We start from the raw sequence: 22,793 nt of genomic DNA on the forward strand, positions 1-22,793 counted from the left end.
ATCCTGCCTTCCTCAGGCTCCACCCCCACCCCCCACCCCAAATCTCCAGGTATTCCTAATCTGGAGCTAGCAACCCTTGTAGGATGTCGTTGATCACCTGCTGCATCCAAGGCTGTACCATATACTTGTTTACAGACTTAGAGTCAGCATACCAAAGTCACAGAAATCAAAGTTCCTTCATGTTAGAAAGAAAGATGCGGGTTAGCATATAATTTCACCTGACGCATATTTCACCTGGGAAGTGATTTCATTGTATTAAGTGATAACACTTTGGCTTGAAGGATGAAATGATTCAGGATCACATGTAGCTCATGGAGACAACAAAGTTTTCTAAAATTTCCACCACAAAGTCAAGTTATCAGCAAGTCTGTATTGCTTTTGCTACGCAGCTGAGCTTGGCACAGGTTTGTCAGCAGTCTGAGAAGCCTGTTTTAAAAGGCGACAATGTGAGATGTGACCCCTTCCTTTCAATGTTAACAATGGCAAGCAATCCACAATAATTGCCTCTCCAATACACTATGCTAAGCTATGGAACACATAAGATTGATCCCAATAGCAAGGTCTGCAGCCCTCATGGTTGAAGTGATTGTACTATCTCTACAGTTTTTTCTTCCCTCTTCCCAATCCCTCTGTTTGCTCAGTTTCAACTCTCTCTTTTCTTTAATTCGCTGCTTCTCTTTGCAGCCTTTCAGATTTCTTTGTTTTGTTTTTGGTACATGGGATGGAAGTAGGTTCTTATGGGGAAAGCTTCTCATACAAAGTTTCTCTTTCTCCAACCCCATCTGCTAGCCTTTTGCCACACAATGGAGTAGGTTCCCCCAGGTCTCAAAATGGGATGCAAAGGGGGTTGCACCATCTTGTTCCTCACTATTTCCTGGATCTGTGCTCCCCCAGGCCTTGGAGCAAGACTCTGTCATTTTTCCCAAACCTGTTGTGAAGTTGGCTTTATAAGGGTTGGATTTGGCCCCACCTTTTCCCCAGCCTCTCAATATAAACTGTAATAGAAAAGGGAAGGAAAAAAACAATAAAAAACTCAGACACAGATGCCAGGAGTAGGTTGATATGTGCCAGAAACACATGGAGATCAGTAATGAGACAAAGCTCAAATGAAATGCAATGAAGGTGTTGGATTGGATACTCTCTTATAATATTGATTTATTTAAACTGTGGTAGCTCCATCATTAACCCTTGGTCATACAATAGGTAAGACATACAGAACACAATGACATGCAGCACAGTCCTGATGAATGAGTCTCATCATGTTCAATGGAGCTTACTCCCAGGTGTGTATGCATAAGATTGCAGCTTCAGGGACCAATCAGACCTATGGGATAAACCACTGACAAGTCCACTACAGGATTTTCTGTAAATACTGTGAAATGTTTGCATGTTCATGCAAAAAAGGTGGGAGATTAGTCAGTAGAACTAAATGTGGCTCTAAGCAAAGAGATTTATAGAATAAGATGCTTAAGCAACATCATAGTTGTGGCTGAAATTTCAGAATGGGAGATTAAAATTCAGGCTATATTCATTCAACACGTTCATGATCACTACCAATTGTCTTCATACCACTGGAATGGCAAGAATTGAGGACAATCAAAGCTGTTTTCAGATATCAGCTTCTCTAGCTACTGAAATGTCAACACAGGATGCTAACCAACCAGTTCCTCAGTAAGATCTTTCAAGCATAATACTCAGCTGTACCACTATTGATCTTGTCAAGTACCACTACTGATCTTGTCAATAGCTTTCAGAAGTAACACGGTGATTGGTCATTCCCCACCTATTAATTAATGACAGGCCAAACCACTGTGAGTTTAACCACTGCCCACTGAATAGAATAAGAACCATATCTGTGACAGAGCATTGCTACTATGATCTTGGAAAGCTCCTTTTAATTTCTACAGGGCAACAGAACTTCTCAGTGGATTGCACCTTTAGATTGAATAAAATCTATTCTGTTTGGGATGAAGTCCAGATAAATAGTTTAGCATGGCAAGAGGAGGTGGATTCTGTGGAGTATTGTACCATAACACTACACAGCTGCTCCTTTCTGTAACGTCAGAAATTGGTTGTGTAGGGCATCCTCATTGTAAATATTTAAATATTCGTCCCATTGCTACTATCAGGGGAAACATGTGTCCAAATTACTCAAATGGCATTCAACCATCTGGACAGTCTGAAACTTGACCTAAATTCAAAACCAGTTGTCTGAAGTCAAACTTTAACATGAAGTTCATTGGATTAAGTGACAAGATGTATCCATTAATCTCTCTCTTTCACTATCATAGCATATGTTCCAGATTTGTAAAGCCTTTACCTCTCTCTGTATATGGAAGGCAGCAGTAGTAAATGAAAGCTAATTCTCACTATACATTCAATTCACATAAGCAGTCTGCTCTGGGCACATGCTTATCTTCCTTATTCAGAAGCAATAAACCTCTGAATACCAGTGATAAAAAAGCAACATATGGTGAGGCCTTGACTTCTATGCTCTGTTCGTTGGCCCTCTAGAACAAGTTGTTGGCCACTGTGTAAAATACGATGCTGGACTAGATGGACCACTGGTATGATCCAGCAGGACTCATCATGTTCTTCTGTCAAGGAAAAGCTAGATGCCATCAGAACAGAATGTAACAACTTGAACAAAAGCCTTCGACAATACATTGAACAAATGAAGTTGCCATATTCAATTGTCAGAAAATTGGTCTATCAAAGTATCACTATAGCCTATTTGAAATGGCAGTGACTGACCAGGCAACGATTGATCTACTACCTAATCTATTTAACTGGAAAGGTAGAGATTGAAACTGGGAGCTCTACCTCTGAGCTTGTAGTATATGGGAAGTGCCAAAACATGACTTTAAAAATACTGAATATTATATTGTTCACATTAGAAGACAATTTACATGAGGAAAATAAGTGACAAGCTGTATCTTGTAATTTGGGAATAAGCCTTGAAAATCACTCAAGTGAATAGAGCTTCATCAGAGAGAAAGAAAAGGAAACATACATTACAAACCGACATCCATTTTGCACCAGATTAACTGTTATGACTTCTGCCGAAGAATCCTGGGAACTGAGATTTGATCACTATGCAAAGACTTCTCTATTAGAAAACCATAGAACATTCCACATCAGCCGCTGGTTAGAAAAAATATCTCTCAAAGGCATTTTTTCCCACCCAAACACAGGATTTGCATTCACCAATACTACTGCTGCTGCTGGGCATGAAAATGTGAATCACTCCCTGGACTGATAAGCCCCACCCGCAATACAATACTATCAACCACATTTTTGCATAACAAGTTCCACCCAAACACTTGCTGATTGTTCTCCACCCTGGGACATGGACAATATATACCCCAAACATTTCTTTCTCTCTGGACACAGTGTGCAACAGACTTCCCTCTGTGATACACCTCTGAAGATGCCAGCCACAGATGCAGGTGAAATGTTAGGAACAAGATCCACCAGTCAGTGCTATCAGTCACAGACCAGGAAAGAGATTTGGGCGTATTAGTTGATAGTTCCATGGGAATGTCAACTCAATGCATGGCAGCTGTGAAAAAGGCAAACTCTATGCTGGGGATAATTAGGAAAGGAATTGATAAAAAAAACTGCAAAGATTGTCATGCCCTTATATAAAGCAGTAGTGCGACCGCACTTGGAGTACTGTGTTCAGTTCTGGTCGCCACATCTGAAAAAGGATATCGAAGAGAGAGAAAAAGTGCAGAGAAGGGCAACGAGGATGATTGAGGGATTGGAGCACCTTCCCTATGAGGAGAGGCTGCAGCGTTTGGGACTCTTTAGTTTGGAGAGGAGACGGCTGAGGGGGGATATGATTGAAGTCTATAAAATTATGTATGGGATAGAAAATGTTGACAGAGAGAAATTTTTCTCTCTTTCTCACAATACTTGAACCAGGGGGCATTCATTGAAAATGCTGGGGGGAAGAATTAGGACTAATAAAAGGAAACACTTCTTCACACAACGTGTGATTGGTGTTTGGAATATGCTGCCACAGGAGGTGGTGATGGCCACTAACCTGGATAGCTTTAAAAGGGGCTTGGACAGATTTATGAAGAAGTCGATTGATGGCTACCAATCTTGATCCTCTTTGATCTGAGATTGCAAATGTCTTAATAGACCAGGTGTTCAGGAGCACAGCTGCAGGAGGCCATTGCTTTCACATCCTGCATGTGAGCTTCCAAAGGCACCTGGTGGGCCACTGCAAGTAGCAGAGAGCTGGACTAGATGGACTCTGGTCTGATCCAGCTGGCTGTTCTTAAGTTCTTATGTTCTTATGACTACAGCCACACAGCCCGGAAAACTCACCAGAACCAGTTGAATCTGGCCATGAAAGCCTTCGACAATACATTATTTTTCCTGCCCAACTTAAATGAATTACGGAATATAATAAATAATACTGAAATAGGCAGTTGATCATAAGAACAGATAGCCCTATTTGCTGGACTGGAAATTGTGTGTTCCATACTAATGGATAGTTCTGTACCACAGGTCCTTTTCTATTTTCCTTGCTACCCTCTTCTGATGTTGTATTGCATATATGACTGTGTCCCTTTCTCATATGCTATATGTATGTCTTAATGTACAACTTCATTTGTAAATTCCAGTCACACTTGTCACATCCAGAGATGAATCCTTAGAAACATCTACATGTTCTGTTATGGTTTTTACACGTGCCACTTAAGCCTTGAAAATATTCTGCACAACAATTTCCTGACTTGAAACTAAGGCAATGGGAAGCCTGAAATATTTCCTCTGTATGTGTGTGTGTGTGTGAATATGAAGCTGCTTTGCATTGTCATACCACCTTGCCCAGTCCTATCTGCTATGATTAGCAGCTGTCCAACAAAGACATCCCAGACATTCTACATGAGATATTGTACTAAACATTAAACTGGACACTTTCTGCATGCTTAGCAAGTACACTGCTGAGTTTTAATGTGAGTTTCAACATCATGTAAGTAAGTTTCAACAGCATTCAAGGCACTAATGCAACTCTTGGCTCTGGAACTTTTAGCAAAACAGAATCATACACATACAGAAAGGGAAGATAACCTTAAGTGAAGATGAAACTAGTGAAGATCACTCAGCAGCCAGCCCTTGAATATGTAAATACACAAGAACATTTGCATTACTTAACCTGACTTATCTTCCAGAGATCCATTATTGGTTGCAGGTACTATGCCTCCTGTCCCATACCTCTATCAGCCATATACCTACAATTTCCCCCTACCTACTGCAACCAGAAGGAATCAAATTTTGCCACACAGCAGGCAAGCAAGAACAATGTATGAAAGGAGTCGCCTACCTTTTTATACATAGACTCAAGTTATTCTGATTGCAAGTTCTCCTCTGGGGTTTACCCCACAGAGAAGAGTAACTTTCCTCAGACTCTTACAGGTTACTGTGTCTCAAATTAGGGGTCAGGCATACTCTCAGTGCTGGTCTATGACCCCTCCTTTATTGTGTGTGTGTGTGTGGGGGGGGTAGTTCCAAAGTCATCCAGTATTCATTCCTCTTGAGGCTGATAATGTTACCCAAGAATTAGGACACAAACAGAAAATTGTTGAGGTTTCAAAATTACATCAGTCTAGAAAATTTAGCCTAAAAAGTTTGTTATAGATCAAATACCAAATTAACAAATGCAAAAAATCTTCACAAGGATACCAAAAGATAACTATAATTCTACTTAAGTCTAAGATTTAAAGTATTATGTGTGTAAACCACCATCAAGTTGCATCCAACTAAGGGCAACCACACCAAGGAGCTTTCAAAGCAAGTAAAAAGCAAAAGTGGTTTGCCACTGCTTTCCTCTGCAGAGTCTTCCTTGGTGGTATCTCATCCAAGTTAAGTATTGACCCTGCTTACTTTCTAAGATCTGATGAAATCAAGCTATACCATGCTACCTTATCTTCCCAAAATTTAGAATATTACTAATTCATAAGTATATGCAGATCTGGACTAAAGTCACAGGGGTCAGTAATTATTTATATGGGTGATTTGAACCTCTGAATCTGTCTTATGGTGCATTAGAACATTAGTCAATTTAAGCAGAGTCGCACCATTCTCAGCTCAGTGACTTAACCCAAGCTCCTTCAGCTAGAGATATCAGAGACAGAACCCATAGATGTTAAACATGAGTTCTACCATCAAGTCATGACCTCCTAATGCTCATTGGGACCTCCCCCCCCAAGAAAATTCTTTATTTGTTCAAACTTTGGGAGGTGTAATTTTACTTTGGTAGGCTCAAGAAACACGGATCAAGAAACACAGGTGTAGGACACTATATAACCTGTTTTGGGGGAAGTTTGCACAGGTCCTGCTCCCAAAATGAGTCTGCCCCATTTTATTTCTCCCAACCCAGCTTTTTTGAAAATCGCTAAGGAAGTGATCCTTTTGAAAAATGTCAGGTTGGAGCCGCTCACGAGCAAACGCCCAGGCAAGGGGTGCTTTATTTCCCTCCCATTCCATCCTTCACGTTGAGGGAGAAGCCGTTCGCAATTGCCCCTTTTCCTTTTTTAACTTTTGCAGCTTGCAGCTGCATAGCTGCACAGGTGCAGCTGGTCATATTGTGGGACATTGGTATGGCGGTGGGGGTTCATTTCAGATTGCTTGCATAGCTATGTGTTGCATGACAATAAAAAAAGAGAAGCATCTCTGTGAAAAGATGCAACAGCAACCCGGACTGTTTCCGTGGCCTCCAACTGTTCCTGCACAGAACGCAAGTTAATGGGAAAACAGGAAAGCGGAGTCCTTTTTCATGACTGCAATCTGTTATACATTTGCTGTGCGGAAGGGGCCTAAACTTACTGAGTGACCTTGGACCAGTCACAGTTCTTTCAGAACTCTTGCAGCCCACACAGAGGCATGCAATGACAAACCACCTCTAAACATCTCTTGCCTTGAAAAACCCCATGAGGTCATCATAAGTCAACTGTGACTTGATAGTGCACGCATGTGCATATACCCACACAACAGCCCACTGACTTGAATGGATCTAGAAGGCAATGTTAATCAATAGGACCCTGTTAATCAATCGGACCCTTAATCTGAGTCCTGCCCATCAAGAAATTAGCTCTGATGCTGGCTACACCAAATCTGAATGTTAATTAGGAAAAGTAAATAGGAAAGGAGAGGAAGTACCTGTTTGCTAGACAGTAATAGATTGCCACTTTATTCATTGATTGACAAATCAGGCTGATGAGATTTCTTAGGACTTTAAGAGACCATGGGTGCCTTGAAGCATAAAGATATCAGTACTATGATGAGCTTATATATATATATTTGTTTAAATTTTTGTTATTGGTTTCCATTTTCTACCTTTCACAGTTGGTTTTATAAATGCATTTATATTATTGACAACTATTCTACTTTTAATATACAATTTATATTGTATGCATACACAGAAAGGACAATTTAAACATATATACTTAATATGTCAGGGTTATTTAGTAATGTAAGAATAACACAGAAAATGTGTAAATTTTACTGAAAATATTTGGAGTAAAAATTGGAAAATTTCACAAAAATAAAGATTTATAGGTTTTACTGATGCAAGGAAGAGGCTCACACCATCAAAATGGGACTTTTGGACTGATCTAACAAGGCTAGGAAGACTATAGAGAACAGATGATGATTCCACCTAGTCATCCATAACTGGCATTACAAACAATTTTCAAGAGAGCCTGAAGGAAATGTTAAATTGAGAACACTCTCTAGGCTGAATAAAACTTCTGAAAAATTACTAATTTCACTTCATATCTAGTTATACCATTGGAGCTCAGAGCATAACCCATATGATTCTCAGCTGTTATACTCTTACAGGGCTACACCCTTTTGATTCCATAGAAGCCAATGAGTTTGGAAAGACGTAACTCTGTGTAGGACTGCATTGTGAGGTCAGGCAATTATTCACCGAGTTCAGCTAAAGTTAGTCATGACTAAATTATATTGAAAGCAAAGAGATTTCAGTTTATTGTGAAGCAAATTCAATCCATTATGACAAGTTTTCAATGGACTACATCAAGAGTTAACTTGGTGGAAGCCCAGAAAGCAAACTACAGCAGATCTTTTCAGAATGTATCTAATTTCCTTCCAAACTGAATTCTGTTCTTTCATTGGGTAACTTGATGTAATAAAAAAAGAGTCTTGTGAAGATAAAAGGTGTTATGCTATTGCTCATCGTTGCTGGTTTTGCTCAAGAATCTCCATTTCAAGTTCACTTTCCCCCTATGTAAATTGAACATTTGCTTCCACACCATGTTCTGTTCCCTCATGTCAAGAATATTTCTCAACATTCATCTGCATAAATTACATATAAATGATGTGTATATAACTTACGAATAGCATAAAAGAGATGTAAAAATGAAATGAAATGGCATTGTGATGGTGTAAAAAATAAATGCACTGACAACACTAGCAATGAGAATGGTGAGATAAAACTGCACACACAAAACCACAAAGGAGAGGAAAACGGCCAATTCGTACACTCTTTGCGAAAACCCAGGAGGCATCAGCTTTGTGTCTGCAGGAAGCATCCATTTGGAAACAATTGACTGGTATTTTGTGGAAGCCCCTCCAAAAAACATTTTGTCATTGGCCATTTAGTTCTATCTAATGGCAGTCATTTCTCTGTGAATCCCACTACCAGTTTGGGCAGCCCAATCCTTTGCTGGGGGCGGGGGGGTAGATGCACAGCAGCCAGGCATGGCTTAACTCACTGCCGAGGTTTGCAACACGGCACCCAACAAGAAACAAGCTACCTCCTCTCAGCAAAGAAAATCCTTTATGCAGCCCACTGGGCTGCACCACCTTTTTTGCTGGCAAAAATCCACACCAATCAAAGGGGATGTTCCCAGGCAAAAGGGCTCAGGAAGCTTGCTAAAGTCAGCTCCACCACTGGGAATACCTCCATTGGCATCGGCACAGGCTCCCATGCCAGAGAAGTGCTGGCACCACTTATGTTGGTGTTAGGTGGCATTTATGCCGGTGCTGGGATCATACCACATCCAGTGCCCTTTCATCCCCCATCCCACCCCCTCAGGATTGCACTGCTAATGTTCCCAACATACATACTTGTTCAACAAGGTTGGATCTCTGGCTTATAGTTTCTGACATCAGCACAGAAACTAGTGCATGTTAGATCATTTTTATCAAAAGGCAAACTACAAAGACCCTAATACATCCCTTTCCACATAGTTTTTTGTGTAGTTCAAGAAGTACCATATAAACTTGCATATAAGCTGAATTTTTCAGCCTTTTTTAGGCTGAAAAATGCCCCCCTCGGCTTATACGCAGGTCACCCCCTCCCCCCTCACACAGAGCCAAAGGGCTTACCTATGAGGGCCGAGGCCTCGTCCCCCTCACTAACTCATGCTTTCTTTCTTGCAGGCTCAAAGTTTAAGGCGTTGTTTCAGTGAAGCTGCCAGGAAGCTGCCTCTCGAGGCAGCCTGTCTATGGTTTTCTTTAAGAAAACCATAGACAGGCTGTCTGGAGAGGCAGCTTCCCTGCAGACTTAGAGCTTAGAAAGCTGGAGCTTTCCTGAAACAACACTTTGAGCCTGCAAGAAAGAAAGCGTGAGTGAGGGGGAGGAGGCATTCTCGGCTTCCCTTTCTCCTGCTTTCAGCCACTTTCCCTCTCCCCAGACCCCTGCGTGCCACCTTGCCCCTCCTTAAAAAGCCTCCCAAAGGCTTCTGGGGCGCTCCTTTCCTCCAGCTGTGGCTCCTTTGCCGGCTCAGCACCCTGCCTCCTGATGGATCTTTCCCACCCTTGGCTTATACGCGAGTCAATAAAATTTCCCAGTTTTTTGAGGTAGAATTGGGTGCCTCGGCTTATATGTGGGTCAGCTTATACGCGAGTATATACAGTACTTTCTTTCACCCCCATCCTTTGGCAGGTGAGTTGTCTGCTGTGGAGCAGTGATGCTCACAAATGTACACATGGAAAAGATGCAGGGGCCTTCCCAGTAGAAATAATGTTATGTTTGTTACTGTGTACAGTAATGATAGATTTCTGCACTATGCAAATAGAAAAAAAACTGTGTGGCACAATGAAAAATCTTGCTTAAAATTAAGCCGTTCTGAGCCCTTCGGGGATAGGGCGGGGTACAAATATAATTGAAATGAAATGAAAATAACACTGTTTCTAAACCATATCCATAAAGGTCTGAAGAGATTTTTAGTGGACAGTGGGCCTTTATGTTTTGAATATATTTATGGAATCAGAGTACACACAGTGGAAGTTATCATTTATAAGATCCAAATTTACTCACTAGGGGAAGCAAAGCTAAGCAGTACTCAGCAGTAAGTCCCATTTTATTCAATGTGACTTACTCCCAGTGAAATGTTTTTAGAATTGTGATCTATGTATTCTTGATTAAGTCAACAATTTTATTTGCCAATTTAATATGAAGAAAAAGAAGTTTTTATACCCCGCTTTTCTCTGCCTTAAAGAAGTCTGAAAGTGACTTGCAATTCCCTTTCCTTTCCCCTCCTCACAACAGACACCTTGTGAGGTAGGTGGGGCTGAGAGAGTTCAAAAAGAACTGTGAGTAGTCCAAGTTACCCAGTGAGCTTCATGTGTAGGAGGAGGGAAATCAAACTGAAGTTTTTTGTGATGTTATTTACTTCCATGTCATGAAAAGCTTCAGCTGCCCATTTCCAAATACTGAGCCTCTCTTTAAAAGATGGGGCATTTTCTCCCGACCTATTGATAATCCTAGGGGGAACAAGGGTGAAAATTTTAGGCCCCTTCTGCACATGCAGAATAATGCACTTTCAATCCATTTTCACAATTGTTTGCCAGTGGATTTTGCTATTTCACACAGTAAAATCCAGCTGCAAAGTGCATTGAAAGTAGATTGAAAGTGCATTATTCTGCATGTGCGGAAGGGATCTTAGAATTGCACTGTTTATCACATGGGAAAAGATGTTGCTAAATAAATGTTTGTGTGGTTAAACATAGTGCAGATTTCTTCAAATGTTTTATCATCTTAAATTCTCAATTACTTTCATCTGAGCTCACCAACATCCAGCTGGAGTTGGGATCTCCAAACTGATCTCCAGAGCACAGGAAATGACAGCTTCAGAGGGTGGACTCTAAATAATCACATCCTAAATAATCACATCCCACCAAGCTCCCTTCCATCTCCAAACTCCATTCTCCTCGGGTACTACTTTTACATTGGTTTGATATTTCTAGGAACATTGTGAGCTTTTCTTATTCAATGACAATGAGAAACCTTAAACACACAAACTACATTAAGGAACCATGTCCTGCTGAACCATATGGTCTGCCAAAATCCCAGTACCAGGTGGGGCCTAGAGATCTCATGAAATTACAACTGATGTCCAGACTACCAGGGTTAGTTCCTCTGCAGGAAATGGCTGCTTTGGAGGTAAATTCTTTATGGAATTATACCTTGCTGAGATCCCTGCCTCTCAATCCCACCCCTGACCTCCACCCCCAAAATCTCCAGTAATTTCCCAATCAGGAGTTGGAAATCCTACTACAAGCAAGGTTTGACTTTTGCTTCCTCACCTGGGCATGGAATGGAGGAAATGATGCATTACACTGAGTGACCCAGCCCACCTAGGTTGGACATATTGGCAAGCCAGATCCACCCTTATATAAGTACTTACACATTATCATATTTTTTTAAATTGTATTATTTTCTAAAATATTTACAATTTTAGACCTAGCTGATTACATATTTAATAGACTAAAAACAGGCTGTTATCTTTCTACAGCTTCCCACCTTTGATGGAAATGCTGTGATGTCAACAAGACAGTCATGAGTAGCTGGTAGCAATTGATCAATAGTACTGCGCGCGCACACAGAGTGAAAAGTCTGCTTGCATAAGATTTTTAAAAAGACATTAAATTGATGGATAGCAGGTGTGCAAACAGGGAAAAGATGGCTTGTTGACCACAAAATGGATAGGTGAATATTGCCTTGATTAGTCAAATCTATGGCTGCAGACCTAAAGATAATTTTCTGGGAATAATGTGGGACTTATTTCTGAGCAGGTCTGCTTATGATTGCTCTCCAATAAGTTATTGTTCTATTTTAGCCCTACAGAAGAAAAAAGACAACAAAAACAAAAATATGAATTTTAAATCCTTTTTTGTTGGTAAAACTATGCAAACATTCAAGATTTCTCAGCTTCCACAGGGTGCTGGGAATCTCAGAAGCAGTAGACTTTTAGCAGTGGCTTTTTCATGGCGGGACTTCTACAAAGAATAGAAGAGATGATATGATATGATATGATATAACTGCACAAGGAGTGCTGCTGTCTCAGTTGTCAAATGCAAGGTCCGCCCTCACAGAAGCAAGAAACAGCTGCTCTGCTGGTAAAGACCACCATCCACATCATCACTTCCTAAGAATAGAAGAAGGCTTTAGTCAAATCCACAGGCTAACTGAAGAGTGCTCCTGCCTTTCAGGGACTGCATCAGCAAATTTGAACTACGCAAACAGCATCTTTTTTCACCATGCTTGCCTTTTATCGAGACATCATTCTTTGCTGGAGAACAATAATGAATCAGTGAAAGCAATGAACTTCCCCAGAGAGCAGAGAGGCAGCCATGTGCTTTATCAGCATCATGAATTGCCTCTGATCCATGAGAATCTGCTAAAAAATCGGAAGGTTTAGCCACAGTTTGCTTAAATCTTATTTATTGATTTACTTCTTTATTTACTGATTTTTTAATTATTTATTTACTGATTTATATCTTAGATTTATTATCCCACTAACTCTGACACAGGAAGCTCAGAGCAGCTTCCAACATCTTTTCAACAAAAACTATACATAATCCATCATGGCACCTTAAAAACCCAACCAAGGGCAAAACTATTTAAAACTTTAATCATTACCCCATGTCACACAACCAAACCAGAAAACAGAAGGGGAGGGAAGGGAAGGGAGGCCAGCCACTGTGAACTGACTTCTCATACATTGTACCCCTCCCACTAAGGGATCTTTCCTGACAAAGTAGAACAGAGAAAACCTCCCCCATTCAACATACAATTAAAGACACATTTCTGGCTCTAATGTGGTTCAGCATCTGTCTTGCATGCAGAAATTCAATTCAATTCCTGGCATGTCCACTAAGAATCAGATAGTAAGTGATATGGTAGACTTCTCCCTGAGACGTTAGAGACCTGCTGTCAGTCACAGCAGACACTGCTGTCTTGATAAACCAATAGTTTGACTCAGTGTAAGATAGCTTCATGGTTTCAAATAAATCTGCTTCAACTGGCATAGAATGGTGCAAGCTTTCATGGTTCAGAAAACTCTTTTGATGAATAATCCTAGTAAGCATGAGATCTTAGATATTCTCAGGTTAGAAGACATTCAAATAGAAGAATGAAGACAGGCTAGCATTATACAACATGTGAAAAACCTCAGGCTGATCAAAGTTAATTTTGACTTTAAGCAGTAAGTAGTTTTTACTACAGGAATTCCCTTCTGTTTAGTATATATCTAACAATGCTAAAAGTGTTCAGTGTTTCCCAGGAAACTGTTCTGAACAGATTTCCAGTTAACCCAAGCTCATAGTTTTGCAGTGAAAATGTATCAAGTCATGGGAAGCTACTGTATATTGTGGATTCAATGTGGTGAGTCACAGTTTGTGCAGGTCACACTGATGCAAGTATGCTTGCAAAACTGATAGATCAGGATCCCTTTAATGATGTTGCCAAACCACGGCATATGCAGAAAGGTAGTTTTAGAAATATATTTACATTTTTAATATCGGGGTCTGTCCAGACAAACAGTCTATGTTTTTTCAGAAACATTTTTTCTAAAAATGGGGACTTCATTTTAAGCAGCCTAAACAAAGATCTGCTTTATATTTCATAGTATGGTATAGGTTCAGATACATCCTAAACCTGGCAATTGATGGGTGTGAAACTTAACTTTAGCAACTCTAAATCAAGTTTAACCCCCCCCCCCGAATAGTATTAATACCTACATACCAGAATCTCCAGTGACATTTACACTGATTCACAAGTACCATCTCCAAGTATAAAAACTTAAAATACATAGACAATTCATTCAGTTTTGTCTCTTAATGCAGCCAAAAGTTATTTATTTCATGAATGTTCTGCACTAATAATGTTACCATAATGAAACACAGTAAGAGCCAGTGTGGTTAAGAGTGGTGGACTTTTATCTGGAGAACCAGGTTTGATTCCCCACTCCTCCACATGTGGCAGACTCTAATCTGGTGAACCAGGTTTGTTTTTCCCCGCTCTTCCACAAGAAGCCTGCTGGATGACCTTGGGCTAGTCACAGTTCTCTCAAAACTTTCTTAGTCCCACATACCTCACAAGGTGTCTGATGTGGGGAGAGGAAGGAAAGGTGATTGTAATATGCTTTGAGACTCCTTAAAGGTAGAGAAAGGGGTGTAAAAACCAACACTTAATTTAATTTCCTAAATGTATTTACAGATTTTTCTGTGTTGCAAGTATCCTTAAGAGCAAGCACAGAGCCCAATCCAGAGACATATAGATATATTAACTTACTTTCTTTCTTTCTTTCTTTCTTTCTTTCTTTCTTTCTTTCTTTCTTTCTTTATTTATTTATTTATTTATTTATTTATTTATTTATTTATTTAATTGTTCCACTTATATACCGCCCTCCCCCGGAGGGCTCAGGGCGGTTTACAACAATAACAATAAACAAGTGGATAGATAAAATACCATACAAAGTTAAAATACAGCGCTCAATTACCATAACCAATTGAAATGCAGATGGCGTCCAACTATTAAAACTCCTCTAAGAGGGGAACAGCGGGCCTTAGTTGTTTCCGGGCACGTATATCAGCAGCTGGTCTCCCCAAAGGCCCGGCGGAATAGCTCAGTCTTGCAGGCCCTGCGGAACTCATTAAGGTCCCGCAGGGCCCGGACAGCTGGAGGGAGAGCATTCCACCAGGCAGGGGCCAGGGCCATAAAAGCCCTGGCCCTAGTGGAGGCCAGCCGCATCATGGAGGGGGTGGGGATCACCAGCAGATTGGGCTCTGCTGAGCGCAGAGACTGACATGGGACATATGGGGCCAGACAGTCTTGTAGGTACAAGGGTCCCAGATCGCATAAGACCTTAAAGGTTAACACCAATATCTTGAAGATGAATTGGAACTCAACAGGGAGCCAGCGCAAGTGATGCAGCATGGGCATGATGTGATCTCTGATGGCACCTCCCGTGAGCAGACGAGCCGCCGCATGCTGGATCAATTTCAATTTCCGGATCAGCCGCAAGGGAAGGCCCGCATAGAGTGAGTTGCAATAGTTTAATCTGGAGGTGACCGTTGCATGGATCACAGTGGCCAGATCTGCCTGGGAGAGGAAGGGGGCCAGTCGCCGGGCCTGACGGAGATGGAAAAACGCAACCCGGGTTACGTGGGCCACCTGGGTCTCCATTGAAAGAGACAAATCCAGGTGGACCCCCAGGCTGCGAACTGAGGGGGTCGGTGCCAATGAGACCCCCTCCCACACCAGCGGCTGAAAATCCCCCACCCCCCACGGCCTAGCCAAAGGATCTCCGTCTTTGTTGGATTCAGTTTTAGCCTGCTCTGCTTCAACCAACCAGCAACCTTCTTTAAACAATGCTGTAGAGCTGCAGGGGCGGTGACCGCTCCCCCCTTCATCGACAGAATGAGCTGGGTGTCATCGACATATTGATGACATACCAGCCCAAAGCTCCGTACCAGCTGAGCAAGGGGTTGCATATAAATGTTAAATAACAGTGGGGACAACAGCACTCCCTGAGGCACACCACAGTAAAGTGGGCACCTCCGGGAGGCTTGGTCCCCGCACCACACTTGCTGACTCCGGTCCCGGAGGAACAAGGCAATCCATTGGAGGACAGTGCCCCACACCCCAGAAGCGGCCAGGCAGTGGGTCAAAAGGTCATGGTCGACCACATCAAACACTGCGGTAAGATCCAATAATACCAGCAGTGCCGATCTGCCTCGGTTGAGCTGCATACGGAATGTATCTGTGACGGCGACGAGGACAGTCTCCGTCCCATGCCCAGCACGGAAGCCGGACTGGAAGCCGATGCATCCTCCAGAAAACCCTGAAGCTACTCCAACACCACTCTCTCAATTACCTTCCCCAGAAATGAAAGATTCGAAACGGGGCGGTAATTGGCCGGATCACTAGGATCTAACAACGGTCTTTTTAAGAGTGGGCAGACCACTGCCTCCTTCAACCCACCTGGAAAAACTCCTTGCTCAAGGGAGCTATTGATGATATTCAACAGGTGGGGTCGCCGAGCCTCCCTCTCGGCCGCGCTTTAATGAGCCAGAGCCAGGAGCCGCGGATCAGAAAGGACAGGTTGTAGGTCTAGCAGCAGCCAGGACTCTGTAGGCAAGCGGCTTCAGAGAGCAGGGAAAACTGGGCCCAGACAAGGGACCCAGAAGACAACAAAGGGAGCCTCCAGTTACGCCAGGTGTCTCCAAAGTGGCAGGAGGTCCTGTAGGCGGCCTGAGCGACTTTATCTGCAAAATAGCTCATAAATGCCTCACAGCTAATAGCCAATTGATCATTTTTGAACCCTCAGATAATGAGGTAAGAGACCGAATAATACGAAACAGTTGGCTGGGCGAGAGCTAGCAGATGTGAGAGAGGAGAAGAATATTCTCTTCACCTCCTTCATCGCCATCTCATAGGCCTTCATAAACATCCTATAAGATATTCGCACAGCCTTGTCACGAGACTTTCTCCACACTCGCTCTAGCCGTCTAAGCTCCTGTTTCAAACAGCGTAGCTCCTTGGTATACCACGGAGCCAGCCGAGATCGGGGTCAGGGAGCAACAACCTCGATGGCGTTGGAAAGGCGGGCATTCCACTCCGCTACCAGTCCATCGAGGGTGCCAGTGGGTTCAGAGTCCCGCAGAGCATTCAGGAATCCAGCAGGATCCATAAGTCTCCATGGGCGAGCATAAATCCACTCATCGCCTAGACGGGGGTGTTGTGGCATGCTCATCCGAACCTTCAGGGCATAGTGGTCAGACCATGGCACTCTATCAATAGAGGATATGACCACATCAACACCTGACCCAAAGATCAAGTCCAGTGTGTGACCAGCCTCGTGAATGGGGCCAGAATTTACCAAGGAGAGGCCCAGCGTCGCCATGGATGACACCAGGTCCGCGGCTACCATACATGAGGCGTCATCGACATGGACGTTGAAGTCCCCCAAAACAATAAGTCTGGGGAACCACAGCGTCCAGTTTGCCACCACCTCCAGCAGCTGCGGCAGGCTGTCCCCTGGGATGCTAGGCGACCGGTACACCAGGAGGATAGCCAACCTCTCCAATGCCAACCACTTAGGTCGACTCGGCTTGCCACTAACTAACCTTAACCTATCTAAACCCACTAACACTTTAACAATAAGCAAGCCACTACAATTTCACAAGCCACCCACTAACTAATCTCAACTATAGCTACTACTAAATACCCTACCGTTAAGTCTACTTATAGTCAGGTTAATTAACCGCAACAGGAGGGAGGAAAGCAGTGAGCTCCACAGTGGGATGTAGCAAAGCCTCCCGGTATTTTCAGCAACGCTTCTGTTATGCAGGGGCCTTCCAAAATATTAAGAAAGCGCGCCCCAGGCTTCAGCCAGTAGCGCCATTGCAGCGGGGGAGGAAGGAGTGAAAAGCCTCCCCTGCTGGCCGGCTGGCCGATACAGTCACGTGGTCGGGTACCGGCACGTGACTGGGGCCAGGCAGCCTTTAAGAGGCTGCGTCGGCAGGGACCGTCCTCCTTCGAGGCCGGCAGCATCAAAGGGGTGACGTTTGCGATGCGCTCTCCTTTGCCGGCCTCGTTAGGAGCCTCTGTTTGGGCATGGTTTTGCGCCTTTAATTAGGCTGCAGGGAAGCTGGAACCAGGATCGCAGAATCAGGCGATCGTTCCAGCTGCCAGGCGGGCATTCCATCCGGCGCTTGGGGGATCGTCGGGCCGCTCGTCCAGGACAGAGCGCCTTGTAACCTCCCTTAATCTCATTGCCAGGGAGGATTTGGCCGGCGGCTCGCCAGGATTTGGGCGATCACCCCAGCCGGCAGTTGGGCGCTCGTTTGAGGGTTCATTTGGGCGGTTGCTTGGGACCTCCCTTCGGTTGCTTCAAGCAGGGCCAGTGGTGAATAAGGGGAACATCGGACTGGGGGCTTCTGCCGCCGGCTATCCTCTCCAGGTCTTGGGAACACTGATCCGTCCATAAAAGGGAACCGTTAGGTCCCACCGCTTGCACAGTCTTCAGACTACTAGCCAGCTGGAGTTCAACGGGAACATCAGCTCCCAGGGACCCCCTAATTAACGTTGTTATACGCAGTCTTATAAGTCTCTCCCACCATTTCCAAGTGGTAAAATTGGTGTCACAGAACTTGCTGGCCGGCCATTCTTATAAGTAATATGGCTAGTCCATCATTTTTCTCTCCTGTCTCAGGGTCAAATGAGATGAATTTATGGAAGGACCTGTTAATATACTTTCCCAGTATTTGAAAAACTGGAAATGTTTCTGTAGAAATTTAAACTGGAGTTTTTGATTTGGTGGGTGGAAACCTAACCTTTCTTCAACCAAATGCTTTCACCAATCAAAGCCATCCCATGCTATTATTAAAAGGCTGGATACAAGCTCCTCCTCTTAGTTTATCTGCAATCTGGAAGACGGAGGTGGTGGGATCAGGGGTCACTGTCCACAGGCAAAACTTGCCTTACCATGGGCACAATGTGCATTGTGGCCCTGGACAACTGTTATTTCCATTCCTTTTAATGCTGGGAAGAATTTGTGGATTTTCCAGCATTGCATCTAGTTTGACTTTCAAAGTAACATTCAGGCAAGTTAATTGCTTCCCAGGACTTTTTTTGTGACAAATATAAATTATTTTAAAGAGTTATGTGACATTTTGAAAATTACATAATGCTTTTGATCTATCTTATTTGAACTTCATAACAATTTGGGATTATAGTAAACTTCTACAATGGAACAATATCTTATTGATATCAAACACATCCTATTTTTTAAACAGCCCTTAATTAGCTGATTCACCTGATTGGCTGCCATGTCATGTTGATAACATTCAGCTTGGTAATATTCTACCCCAGACTAATTACGTTTCCTCAAACTGAATTTCTCTGAAAATATACTGTAATTATAATGTGTACATTTTATTTAAACCAGTTGTACAAACTGGCAAGTCCTACTAATGACAATAGCACAGGTGAGAGCACAGTAGGCAGAATAGAACAACTGTAACCAATATTGAAATTTATTTAAACATATCTGCTTCTGCAGTGAAGTAGTTACAAATTTCTCTTAAGGACTAAATAAAGGAGCTTTAAAATCATTGAAAAACTAAGCAAAGACAAGAAAAGATGCAGCCTCACCTGTTCAATGTGGACTTTAAGCAGCTTTTGATTTGTTTATCTGTATCTTCCTGGGGTTTAGTATCCTCCACCGGTGCAGTTTCTTTTTTATGACAGATCAAAATGTAATTATGGTGGTTGTAGTTTGCCCAAAATATTCCTACAGATGTCTCATAACGTATACAAAAATCAATTTTAGCCCCATCCCTTTGATAAGGAGGAACCAATGAAATCTTGAACAAGAACTGGTCAGTTTCACCATCACAAGAATTAGGCACATATTCTGCTAAAATGTCATAATAAGTTAGCCAGTTGTCCAAAGACATCCTAACGTAGACCAGCTTTTCAAAGGAGATGTTTAGAACACGAATAATGCCCTTCATACATGTTATTCCTGGTTGAAACTCTATGGACTCTAGCCATACTTTCTGTGCACGCACTTTTTGCAAAAGCTCTTCTTGTGTGGTGGGTAGTGTAAACAGTGGAGTTAAATAGAATTCCTCCACAGGCACAACTTCATCTTCTAAATCGTCATTTGGTAATGTAGTTGGGACTTCCCAGGTATCAAACTCCTTAACAGATACAAGGTCAAAACCAAATGCATCAGCAAATGAAACTTTTCTTGCAATAGTAGATGGAGCTTCTGGGTCTGTTTCTTCAGAAGAATCTGAATTCCGTCTTCTGGGGCTGGGTGAGAAACGAGCCTCAAGTGTACTTTTAACATCTTCATCTTCGGAGAGAGAATCATTTAAAGGAGGAACTTCTAATAAGTTCTCCTTGCTAATAAGACCAGGTTCTTCAAAAGACTCCATTGGGTTCTCTGATATAAACCAAAAGAGACTCGTCTGACTAGTGGCAGCTGATATTTGAGACCCTGTGACTTGAAACAAGGATTAATATTACAGTTGACATGGCAAAAAGGACTATGGTCTATTAATAGAAGCAATGGCTTGTTAAATATGTTAGTCTGTTTTCCAAAGGACTCCAATCTGATAGCATTACTGTGAAAATATCCAGAATGGAACTAATATAAAACTCTGAACCTTGGTAATCATTAGGGAGAATGATACTGTAGACATTCATTATATGACAAGCCTGCATTTGGTAAATAGAAAACACATTACAGATGTAGAACCATAGATTCTTACGCAGGGTTATTATCTTGCTAGTGATTTATATACTGCATAGGCTTGAGCATATGAAAAAAAATTCAGTAAAATTTGGGTTTATTTGGCTTTAAAATTATCGAAACCCCCAAATATCTGATGTGGAAAACCTGAAAATATTCTTATCCTTTTTTATTAAGCCATCTTTGACAGGAAGAATTGATGAAATCACAACCTGTGCTCTCAGATCCTTCTCCTTTTTTACTCAGAGCCTCATAGTCTCTTTTAATATGATCTGGGCTGTCCCAGGCAGTATCTTTTGTTTCTTCAAGGATAAGCAAGAAGAACTAATAATCTGTGAGCTTGATGAGACTTCCTAGCCTTTCTGACAGATCCTGCATGTGTGCCTCAGGTAGACAACATATTTCCTGGGATGACAAGTCCACTCCACTGGGCATGTGTAAACATACGAAAGCTCCTTCACATGAAACAATACTTTGCATGACTTCTGTTTGCCCCATGTGCCACCTAACCAAACACATATATACCATAATATAACTATTAATATTAAACACAAAATTATAACCAGTCTAATCATCAGATTATATCTGAGCATGTGAGGCTGTTTCTCTCCTCCATTAATGAATCTTAACCAGTCCTTTTGTACCTGAGCTGAGGAGAATGGCTTTGTAGCTGAAATGAGGAGAATGAGATACAGCAGTTAGGCAAGAAAGTGAGATTGCCAAGGTGCCTGTAGGAGAGCAAGCCGGCTGTGGTAGAGTTGACAACCTCCAGGTGGAGATTGGAGAGCTCCCCAAATTACAATTGTTCTCCAAATAACAGAGATCAGTTCCCCTGGATAAAACAGCTGCTTTGGAGGGTGGATTGTATAGAATTAAACAGAATAGAGGTACCTCTCCTCCTCAAACCCCACTCCTCCAAGGTTCTACCATCACATCTCCAGGAATTTCCCTAAGGCAGAGTTGATAACCCTGTGATACAGGGAAGTGATAAAATTATGACCTACCCACTGTGGATAACTTGCCCTTTTTCTAGTTTCTACTGTGGTGATTGGTTTATTTTCTCTCCTCCACAAACAGCTTGTCTCCGTCTAGTAGCTGCCTGGGTGATAGGATAAGAGGCCAGAGGCTGTTTGGAAGGGAGGGGAATTGTTAGAGACATTTGGCTTTTCATTTCCATTTCTAGAATAACCGAGTCTCACAGATTACTGCTCCTCTAGTCACTCTGGCAGCAGTTTTTTCAAGATTTGAATCACCAGCCAACCATGCCATATAAGCCAATGGCCTTACCCTCTTTTCTGGAACGTAAAGCAAGTACCTTATGGGGCACAGTGTTCTGAAGAGCCACAGGGGGTATATTGAAGAGCCACATGTGGCTTCCAAATTACTATCACTGGCATTAGGTTTGAGCAAATTAAAAATTTGGTAAAATTTGTGTTCAAGTTTTTCTGACTTTAAAATTATTTTTAAAAACCCTGAAAAAAACAAATGTCTGATTCAGGAAACCTGAGAATATTCAGATTCCACCACCACCACCCCCTCAAAAATTGGATCCTTTTAACCCCTGGCAGTTTTTGCACTGCACAATTATATCGGGTTACAATCAGTATCTTACAAGCTGGGTATATTTTATCCCGGTTTCTCCCTTCACATAGCTGCCCATTTCTGTGAAGGAATCAAGTGAAGATTGAGAGGAAATAATCCAGGGTTGGGTTTTTTTGCATGAGCCCAGGTCTTTTGTATTTACACTGCAAGTGTATCCACACATGCGCAAACATCCCCGGTGTCCCGCATTTTGATTGGCTGTTGTTTTTAGGTAGCAGCTTAAATGAACACGGCAAGCGTCAGCAAAAAACAATGGGGCACAGCATCACATCGCATTCCCACTCACATTCTCATATTTTTGTGGAAAATGAGAGATTCCCTCTTCCCCCATGATATGCCCACTAATATTTGGGCAATTCATAATCCACCAGCAAGGTAGCCACTCGTCACTTCCGTGGTGCAGCTCGATCCCAGTTTGACGGGATGTCCTGCCCTGGCTCAGACCAGATTATTGGGTAGCACCCAAAGGAATAACAAGTCGCACCCTGAACTGCTGTTTGCCGTGATGGCCCAAACTGCAGCCCGCGGACAGCCCAAGCTCCAGCCAAGACTTTCTGAGGAGCGGTCTCGGATAACAAAGGGGCCACCGACTCAGCCTCAGCATCGGTGGACCTCAAGGTCCTTTCCAACTCTTCAGTATCATAATCCAACAAAGAACAT

General features: G+C 42.5%; 1 protein-coding gene across 1 annotated transcript in view; it reads right to left on the minus strand.

Moving 5' to 3' along the window:
- Window positions 1-20,223, minus strand: part of PPP1R3A (protein phosphatase 1 regulatory subunit 3A) — a 32,690-nt gene extending 12,467 nt beyond the window's left edge. Inside the window, exon 1 of the mRNA XM_048501802.1 lies at window positions 19,424-20,223. Coding sequence (XP_048357759.1) covers window positions 19,424-20,214 — 791 coding nt within the window. The 5' untranslated portion in view covers window positions 20,215-20,223. The remainder of the gene's footprint in view (window positions 1-19,423) is intronic.
- Window positions 20,224-22,793: the final 2,570 nt, after the last annotated feature.

This window comes from Sphaerodactylus townsendi, linkage group LG06, assembly GCF_021028975.2.
Source record: "Sphaerodactylus townsendi isolate TG3544 linkage group LG06, MPM_Stown_v2.3, whole genome shotgun sequence".
In the NCBI taxonomy this organism is placed as follows: domain Eukaryota; kingdom Metazoa; phylum Chordata; class Lepidosauria; order Squamata; family Sphaerodactylidae; genus Sphaerodactylus; species Sphaerodactylus townsendi.